At 31.4% G+C, this 10,901-nt stretch overlaps 1 protein-coding gene across 1 annotated transcript in view; it reads right to left on the reverse strand.

Annotated features, from left to right (window-relative positions):
* MUT (methylmalonyl-CoA mutase) overlaps positions 1 to 10,901 on the reverse strand; it is a 46,500-nt gene that overhangs the window by 34,570 nt on the left and 1,029 nt on the right. The window contains exons 2-6 of the mRNA XM_011354842.2: positions 8,480 to 8,904; positions 7,095 to 7,462; positions 4,070 to 4,227; positions 1,868 to 2,039; positions 389 to 637 (exon numbers count right to left, since the gene is read on the reverse strand). Of these exons, the coding sequence (XP_011353144.1) occupies positions 389 to 637; positions 1,868 to 2,039; positions 4,070 to 4,227; positions 7,095 to 7,462; positions 8,480 to 8,864 (1,332 nt within the window). The 5' untranslated portion in view covers positions 8,865 to 8,904. The remainder of the gene's footprint in view (positions 1 to 388; positions 638 to 1,867; positions 2,040 to 4,069; positions 4,228 to 7,094; positions 7,463 to 8,479; positions 8,905 to 10,901) is intronic.

Here is a 10,901-nt window from a genome sequence, read left to right on the forward strand (position 1 = left end):
AGTTCAATCCCATGTTGTTTAAGGGTCAATTGTGATTCTAAAATGTGGAGAAAAAAACAAAAGACGTAGCTAACTCAAAGAAGCGGAAAAAAAGTAAGTGGAGCACAGAGGACTACTGTTTTTTAAGCCTTTTAGTACTGGTTGTCTTTTTAACTCTAAACAAAATAACACAAATGCACATGTATTTTAAATTAAGTTTCAGTATCAAATACTATAAAGTCAAATCTAAAATTTCCCTTTTCTCTCATTTTATTAATCTATAAATAATTTGATTTATAAACCTATAATTTGATTTATAAATCTATAAATAATTGATTTATAAATCAAAATATATATCTTTATAAACCTGTAAATCTTGAAAGCAAAGTTTCAAAGAGAAGAAACTGACCTTCAGGGCAGCATCGTAAACATCATTTGTGAGAGATTCCATCATATATGAACCTCCCCAAGGATCAGCCACTTTAGGAATCCCAGATTCTTCCTGAATGATGATTTGTGTGTTCCTGGCAATTCGAGCACTTTTTACAGTTGGCAAACCCAAGGCTTCATCAAAAGAATTTGTGTGCAATGACTGAGTCCCTCCAAACACTGCCGCCATAGCTTCTATTGTGGTACGAATAATGTTATTGTAAGGATCCTAAAGTATTTGATGGGAAAAAAAAGGCAGCAGTTAATATATATAATAGCTATAAAGAAAGATACGATTAAATGTGGCTACTGCGTACTTTCTTTGCCGATGTCTATATTAGGCTTCAGAATATCAAATAAATTTAGACAAATGAGTAAATGAACCAGACTTAGAATTAAGAATCAAAGTGTCTAGTCTATGTTTAGGCACTAAAATATCGCTTCTTTAATCCCTGAAATATGAAACATTTATTGTTTTTACTTTTGTATTGCTTAAATATTGTTCTCTAAGTATATCATGAATGTATCCTTGTCTACTTAGATCATAATATCCATTTCATAATTAACTTTCTCCTAATTATTTTGTATACCTTGAAGTACCTATCACAAGGATGTACACAAAACAGTCACTCAATAAATGATTATTAATAAATTATTAATAAAACAGATGAATAATGGACTGAGATAGGAAATCTGGGTTCTAGTTTACTGTGTTCCTAATTGTGATTTGGGCAAGTCATTGGACCTTTCTGAACAATTTCCTTAGCTGAAAAATGAGGAGGTTAAGACAAAAACGATTATTAAAGTTCCTTCCAACCCTAAAATCTATACTTCTCCATTTATAAGAACATAGTTATATTTAATATGGAGTACGTCAGTTTTTATTCACCTTTAAATGTATAAAGCAATCTAATTTTAAAGTTATAAATTATTTTTAAATGTATCAAAATATTTTAATATGTAAAGAAAATGCATGTTAAAAGAATCACCATACCATTTTTAATAGAATGAAATTAAAACAAGTTACTCAAGTAATGACAGTTTTTTAATGGTCTGTTTACAGGCATGCTTATTTAAACATATAACTATAATAAAAAAATGTATAAAAACAAATTTAATTAGGCAGCTTTATGTTATGAATTTTAACTCTTAAAATTATTTGACTATATTTATTAAATTATGATTTGTACTTCTTCCTCATCACATTCTTTTTCACTTTTAAAAAAGTAAAGCAGCACATGTAAGCTGATTTAAATGGTTTCATATTGTTAACCACTAGAGGGAACCAATTTTATTCATTTGTTATGTGTAAAACCAAACAAGTATGAATTATGCTTCAGAATAATTATGATTTTTCAAATATTAGCAGATAGGTTCTTAAATTTATTTCTCGATTTTGCCACGTTGCTTAGAAAAAAGAGACTTCATTAAAATTCTTCACTTTAAATTATATACAAACCTGCTCAGTAAGTGACCATCCTGAAGTCTGACAATGTGCTCTTAGAAGAAGAGATTTAGAGTTTTTAGGCTGAAAGATTTTCTCTATTAAGTGAGCCCAGAGTTTTCTCCCAGCTCTCATTTTTGCTATTTCCATATAGAAGTTCATCCCAATTCCCCAGAAGAAAGACAACCTAAAATAGTAATGTTAAGTCCAGAATTTGATTATACTTAATATAAAATGGAAAATAAAACTAATTGTATCCCACATTAAAAACAATGTCAGATATTAATTTCAAAAAACTTAAATTAAACTTAAGCACCTCCTTAGCACAGTAGGGAGCGCGTCAGTCTCATTAATTAAAATCAAGCATATATACTTCAGTAACTTTAAACCTAATATATAAAAGTACAGTTTTATGCATATAGAAGAAATAGCTGTGATTATTGGCTTCAGTTAAGAGTTATTCACTTTACAATTGATTTTCTTTAGGAAAGAAGCTCCTCTTGTGTCCTTAAAAAAGTATTCACTTTCTAAAAACATATATATATATGTTTTAATATATGTTTTATATATATATATATATATTTTAAGAATAGATATATTGTGTGTGTGTGTGTGTGTGTGTGTGTGTGTGTGTATATATATAATTTTAGGAATACTCAAAGGCAGGGGTCACCTACGAAGGAATTAAAACCATAAACTTGCTTTGTTTGGATAGCAATAAAGCTTTTTTAAAAAAAGAATGATTTCATTTGGTCTAGACATATATTTTTCTAATTGTTGCCAACGCAACAACTATATCCTGTATACATTTAAGTTACTTGCCTGAGTCTAAATCACAAAGGTGGTGAATCCCTATATAAAACAAGGTGAGCCTCAAGTAAAGAAACTAAAACTTAATAAAAATTCTTGATATACAATTGGTAGAGGTTCTTAATGCAACAGTTCTAAAATATTTTGGTCTTAGGATGTCTTTAAATCTTAAAAATTATTAAAGAAAAATTTTTCCTTTGGATAATATCTACCAATATATTATATATTAATTCATTTAGAAATAACAATAAATCTACATGTTAACATAATATTTTTATGAAAAATAATACTTTTCCAAAAGAAAAAATTAAAGAAATTACTAAAATTTCTTTAATACTAAAACTTACTAAAAGAAAATTACTAAAGAAAACTTTTTCATTTGGATAATATATATCAATACTTTATATATTAATTCATTTAGAAATATTAAATCTACATGTTAACATAAGTAACATTTTTATGAAAAATAATACTTTTCTAAAATAAAAAATTATAATAAGAGTCATTGTTTTAGATTTTTGCAAATCTTTTTAATGTGTGGCATAAGGGAATACATACGCTTCTACATTCAATGTTAAAACATCGCATGTCATATAGTCTCTGGAAAACACCACTGTACACTCTTGAGAGAATGAGAGTGAAAAATGATAATATAATCATGAAAACTGTCTTGACTCTAAGACCCAGGAAAGAGTTTTAGTCACTCCCAGCAGTTTTTGGACCACAATTTGAGAACTGTTGTCATAATTCCTGGTACAAGGAGCATTCACTGGTCTATAAACTCCCTGAGTTCAGAAGCCACTTTTTTCACATGCTGTATTCCTAGCATATAAGCTAGTGGTTGGCCCGCAAAAAAGCTTCGTAAGTGATTGCTCGTCAGACTGATTTTTGACCTCTGAATTTAAATACTTCACAGACTTTATTTAAGTTTTTTCCAGGTTTTTCATACAACTTTATCAACAAGCTGTTTTGAAACAAAAACGTTTTTAATAGCATTTGCATTCTAAAGCACTTATAAGTGGAGCAGGAAAAAAATAATAAAATGTAATAGATGACTTCTGTATTTAAAATGAACAAATTAAAATAAAAGCAAATTTGTCTTAAACATTATGTTTACATTTTAATATTATTTGCCAAAATGTGCCAGTCAATTGTGTTCTCTGAGACAACTTTTAGCAGGAGACATGATTCCTCTTATTTACCAAGAACTATGGTCAAATTTAATTCTGATTTTTAATTATAAACAGTATTGGTTTATTCCCTCATCACTCAGATAAAACATAATAGAATCTTGTATAACATTTATGTATACAAATTCATTTTATCAATATATTTTGCTATACACTCATAAAATGGTCCTATGCCTTTTCTTAATGTTGAGACAATATTCGAGTTTAATTTACTTACCTTGGTGCAAATTCATCAATTGTCAGGCCAGCTTGGAGCCCAGTTCTACAGTACTCCAATCCATCTGCTATAGTATAGGCCAGTTCCAGAATGGCATCGGCTCCTGCTTCCTGCATGTGATATCCACTAATTGAAATTGAATTAAATTTTGGCATGTGCTACATAAAATAACAACAACAAAAAAAACACAATGAATAAAAATACAAAAAGATTCTATTAAGCCTACTTTCTAAAAGACAGTATTATTTTTAAATGATATTCAACTCAGATATACTAAGTAGCTTATAATATTAAGTGAAAATATTTAATGCTTACTTTATTATAGTTAATTCATTTTTCAATTTAAATGACTGATTCAATGAACCATCATAAGGACTGAATCCGTTTTATTTTTCTAGACAAAGGAATTTGCACCAACCATTCTTTAGCATGAAAAGTTTACTTCGAAATTAGCTGGCTGAGGTCAGGAATGTAATCTTTATCCTGAGAACTGAATGAAGACATCTTTAATTCAAAATCAATGACTTCGACCTCATGAGAGGTTCTAAGGCCTCATAACTTTGGGCTAATATGCTGAAGATGTATAAATTTAATTATTATTTACTAGTTATTAACTATTTGAATGAAGTCATCAAACATGAATAAATGCAGGAAGAAAAAAGGAAAATGATTCAATTCTTAGTACTGTATATTGAAAGAAAATAGGATAAAACATACGGCTTAAAAATCAAAGATTTCAGTTTGATTTACTATGACACTTAATGCTAAACATATTTCAGACAGATTTTCTATCATAACCACTAAAAAATAGCATTTCCACTATTCCCCTAAAATTTCATGGTAGGTAAAGCATATATCACAAATATTCTGCAGAGCCAAAGAATTATTATCCTTCCCCAAAATTAACCACACATAAATAATAAAAAATAAATGACAGAAACTCAATACAGTGGTTAAGAACATGGGCTCTGCAGTCAGAGTGCTCAAATTCTAGCTGTCAAGTTAACTAGCTATGAGACTGTAGGCAAGTTTCTTAACCTTGTTATCACTAGGTTTCCTAAAGTATAAAATACAGATAATAATGGTACCTTTCTCATGGAGTTATAGGATTAAATGAAACAATTCATCTAAACTACTTAGTATTATGCCAGTACATGGGGAAAAAAAAAAGAAACAACAACAACAACAACAACAAAAGAATAGTTGTTGTTAGCATATGATATGAATTATCTGCATTTTACTTTGCAAATATTTTATTTATGACTAACCAAAAGCTCTTTAAAAATATTCCGTCGCAAAAGTAATATGGGGAGTGAGTTACACGGAACTGAGCTATTACTTGAGTATATTTGGAGTCTACAAATAAAAAGCAAGGAAACCAATAGGTGCTTCTCTATCAAACTTGTAGTAAAGTTCTTTAAGAATAATAGAAATACTAGAATACTGAAATATCATTCAGTTTTAAAAAGGAAGGAAATTCCGATACATGCTACAACATGGATGAATCCTAAGGACTTAATGCTAAGTGAAATAAGTCACAAAGAGACAAATACTGTATGATTCCACTTATATGAGGTACTTAGAGTAGTTGAATTCATAGACAGAAATTAGAATGGTAGTTATGTGGGAAGTGAGGCAGAGGAAGGGAAGAATGGAAAGTTATTATTTAATAGGTACAGAATTTCAGTTTTGCAGGATTAAAAGAGCTCTGGAGATGGATGGTGGCGATGACTTCACAACGATGTAAATATACTTAATGCTGCTGAACTGTACATTTAAAAATGATTAAGATTCTAACTTTTATGTTCATGTGTATCTCCACTGAGATATAAAGTAGAAATTTGGGTTGTTCCTTCTGGAAATTCACCTTTTATCAGAGGAGCTGGGTCCCTTTCCTCACACAAACACACCTGGCCCACCAACTTCCTTAACCTTGAGCTGGCACACTAATGAGAGAGGAAAAGCAAGATGAAAGGATACTGGAACTCTGATGACTGTGGTGGTTGCATACAACCAAGTCCCTGACAGCCCACCTTACTTCTTTTACATGTAAGAGAACTGCCTCCTATTTAGTTTAAGCTACTGCTATTTGTGTATCTGTGTTTGTCATATGCTGCTCAATGCATTTCTCCTGTGCATGTTCTTGAAATCGAAAAGGTGATAGAAATATACAATTCTATACAATTCATATGGGCAGATGGAATCTATGAAAATAAAATTGCAAAATGTAAAGGCTAACTATAAAATGAGGAGAGTAGGCAATGCTTGCAAGAGTTCTGAGATAATAGCAATTATAAAAGGTGAAAGAGATAAAGGTCTGATGGTGGAAGAGAGATTTGCCCTTTACTATGAAATAATGGTCTAACTTTAGAGTTGGTAAGAAGGAGAGCATTTCCAGCAAGAAGCAAAGTGTGAATGACTGGGGAAATACACATGAATTACTCAGAGGAAAATAAAGCTCTAATTTCCCTGTGGAGGGACTGTTGTTAATATAAGAACACTATAAGATCCTTATTTTCCCACCACTCTGATTAGGGAAGATGAACCTAATTCAGGGGTGAACTATTAGGGACCTCGTTGTGGTTGCAGATATAAGTGATATCTTCTAATCTAGTTTTTAGCAAAAATAAAGCTAATATTTTGATTTCCACCTTTCCATACCAGTGTCTATTCACAACTGAATGTGAACTCCAAAGAGAAGTAAAGTATAAATTATGAGCCCTCCCTGATTATAACAATTATCAGAGAATAAAAATTTTAATGATAAAGAAAAAATAGTAAATTTCTAGTGTCCAGATTCTACAGGTAATGACAGCCCATAAAATTACTACATTAAAGACCAAAAACTAAAACTAAAACTATACACACACAAAAACAAAACAAAACAAACAAAAAAATCCACACCCTGACTTTATACTACAGCTGTTACGACTCAGTTACCAAATTCAAATTAGGTTATGGTATTTTACAAAATTCCCCACATTCAAAGACCTACAGAAAAACTTATAATAACCACAAAGTATACCTTTGCTGTATATTGGAAGATGTCAGCAATAATTTTCATGGATGGTTCTGGAGGAAAAATATAAGTATTTCTGACCATAAACTCCTTTAGAATATCATTTTGAATTGTACCCGTAAGTTTCTCTTTAGGTACACCTTGCTCTTCTCCAGTCACTATAAAGTTTGCAAGAACTGGAATAACTGCTCCATTCATGGTCATGGAAACTGACATTTTTTCTAAAGGAATTCCATCAAAAAGAATTTTGGTATCTTCCACAGTGTCAATAGCAACTCCGGCCATTCCAACATCACCACGAACTCGAGGGTTGTCTGAATCATAGCCACGATGTGTTGCCAGATCAAAGGCAACTGATAATCCCTGCTGACCGGCTAAATGTACAAAGAAAAAATAATGTAGGATTAAAGAGTCTGGCAGATAAATAACTTATTTATCTATCACTAGTAAAAGTGTTGATTCATCTAATCATAGTATACTTTTATAACAAAAATATTTTTGTGCTCATATGTGTCAAAACAAATATAACTACTTTATTTCCTGAGAGTCAGTTGTTTCCCATATGCTAAAATATACGAACTGAGTTCCAGAACTCGCTATAAGGATGAAAGGAACAAAACCAAACATCTCACTTATCTCAAGTCCATCTGAGGATTTTTTTTTTAATCTTTAACAGTTTTTGATAGAAATATTTTTAAGAGTCGTAAAGATCCGGCTATTTATATATAGTTAACATATTTTAGTATTTATATGTTTGTATACTTATTTTTGTTCTTTTATTTAATAGTTATTAGAGGATGTCTTGGCTATTCAAATATTCTGAGAAACGACTATAAAAATCATGTGAAAAACTAAAATATTCTACACTAAATATAAGTTCAATCCTCTATGGCCAATACAAACTTAAAGAACCGCAAGTTTAGCATTCAACCAATATGGTTTTATTATAGATTAGAAAGAAAAAGTAAGTATGATTTTTCAGAGAATGAATGCCAGATTACACTGAATATATTTGTACCATATTATTATTTATTACTTTCTTTGGGCATCATTTAAACCATTTTCTCCTCCGATTCCTATTCTAACAATGTTAAAAGTTTCTCAAAGGATAAGCCGATGTCTCTTTTCTTCATACAACTTCACCTTACCTAATTTCTTTTACACAATGTGTACGTAAGTATTTGCTTTCAAGAATTCAGTATGTTATTCTGGCTCACCTATCTTTTGACCATGAAAGTTGAAAAACATTCCTTTTATTCAGAGTATAATCCAAACTACAAAATTATAAAATGACTGTTACCTATATAGAGATTGACCCAGCCTCCCCTCAGAAAAAGCCAAAATTAGAAAGTGTTTGATTATAAATATTATGTCTCATATTAAAATCTCACCTTTAATATTGTCCTTATAGAACCTATTGCTCTCTTCGACAGTACTAAAGCCAGCATATTGGCGGATGGTCCAGGGCCTAAAGGTGTACATAGTGGGATATGGTCCCCGTGTGAACGGCTCCACTCCTGGAAGTTCTTCAGGTAAATCCTTGGTATCCCTGCTGGAATATAAGGGCTTTATGGAGATTCCTTCTGGGGTGCGCCATATTAGGTCTTCTGGATTTTTGCCTTTCAGCTGCTTTTTAGCAAGGACAGCCCACTCTGGGTGAAGGGGTTGTTGCTGGTGTAGAAGTCGCTGCCATAAAACCCTGGAGACTGATGACTCTTTTAGTTGCTTCAAGTGATGAGGTGAAAGCAAAAAGAGCCGAGTCTTAGCCCTCAACATGATGGAGCATGGAAAACATCCAACAGAAACAAAAACTGACCTAGAAAAAGAAGCACAGTGTATATTATTAATTTACAAGAGAAAGGCAAAATGGGAACTATTGGTGAGAAAAGAGAAGGAAGAGGGTATAATAGTATGATTTCATCTCTTCTCCTTTCCTGCTTCCTGTACCTGATATTTTATAACTTTGGCCCCTGTTCTCCACTACTACTATTATTCTATTCTTCTCCCTCAATAGTCTCTTGGTTGGCCATTCTTAGCCCCCTCTAATCTATTCCACATACTGACACCAATACAACTCTGATGTCACACTTCTCTTAAGATTTTTCAAAGACTCTGCATCATGTAGATGATATAATATATAGACTCCTAATTGATTGTTTTCCATTCAAAAAGTTTTCATTTAAAACTTACTTTATGAAAAGCATCAGGTTGGGTGCTGGAGAAAAAAGTGGTAAACAAGACAAACAGGCATTCAAGCCCTCTGTGACCTGATCCCTGCTTATTTCTTAGATTCATCTTTGTCTTTGTCCTCTATGTATTTTGTATTCTAGAAATACTAAATTACCCACAGTTCCCTGCAAATGGCAAAATTCTATGACCTGCTCTTGCTCTTCCACCTGCCTAGAATGACTTTGGTTAATTCATCATCTTCAATATGCAGGGCTTTCTATGGGCCAGGCACTGTTCTAAGGAATTTATATAGAGAGTAACAATTTAACAATTTTAATTTTCACAATAAAACCAAGAAAAAGGTACAATTACTATCCCCATTTATAGACTAGGAAACTGAGACACAAAAGAGCCAATATCTGAACATAGGCAGTCCCATTTCAAAATCCTTGCATTTAACTAATATACATACTCACAGCCTCTCCCTGAATCCACAAGCTGGGCTGAATGGCCTCAATAATCTACAGTATTCTGTTTCCCTGTTTATACATCTATAATCTCCCACATGACGATATATTAGACTACTTTCTTATGCTTATATAAAATACATTTAAGATCTATTTAATATTTATATAAATACATGTATATAGCATCATATATACATCTCTCTCTATATTAAATATATCTTCTATGCTAGTCTATACACTGTTCTGACAGTAGAGCTGTATATTCCCTATAACTAGCACAGAGTCCTACACTCGGTGTCTAAGTCTGATTATGTCTGATTTCATCATTTTACATATGAAGAAATTAAGGTCTAGAGAAATAAAGAAATAAAATAGCTTGATTAAAATGCCACACAGCAAAGCAATAAACTGTTCACCTGAATTACTATTTGTTAGAACCTAGTATTTTAAAAGATTTTGAGATGTAAATTTTATTAATATATATACCATGCCATAGTGTTTTATAGTAGATAAGTCAATAAGTAATGTGAGCTTAAAATTCTATTTTCCATGCCATTTCAACTTAGTAAAGCTTAAAAGAAAATAAAAATACCCAACTTTTGTTAGCGGGTTGTGAAAAGACATAAACCATGGGTAGGAGTAACTGGTTTAACCACTTCGGAAAACAAACTGGCAATCTGCACTAAAAGTCTCAGAAACAATTGTGCCATTTCAATGAGGAACACCACTCCTGAGAAAGTTACTACATAAACGTTCCCTATAGTTTTACTTCTAATAAATAAAACTTAAAAACAGCATCAACAATGTAAGATGACTAAGTAAATTATAGTATATACAAATGATAGAATTTTACGTAGCTATTAAAATGTTTTTTAAAAATAGGCAAAACTAATGTGATGTTAGAAGTCAAAAGAATGGTTACTTATGGTCACTAATACGGAAAGGGAGCAAGAGAGGAGCTTTTCAGGTTATGATCTTGATCTGAATGCTGATTATGTAGATGTATTCAGTTTATGGAAATTTGTCAAACTGTACAAGCATGATATCTGCAGTTATTTGTAAGTATACTATACTTAAGTTAGAATTTAAAATGTTATGCATAGTTTCTTTAAAAAAAGGAGATGGGTTCAAAAAGCATTAAGAGAATCAGGATAAAAAATTGTAAATACAATATGTT

This window comes from Pteropus vampyrus, unplaced genomic scaffold (genome assembly GCF_000151845.1).
Source record: "Pteropus vampyrus isolate Shadow unplaced genomic scaffold, Pvam_2.0 Scaffold18, whole genome shotgun sequence".
In the NCBI taxonomy this organism is placed as follows: domain Eukaryota; kingdom Metazoa; phylum Chordata; class Mammalia; order Chiroptera; family Pteropodidae; genus Pteropus; species Pteropus vampyrus.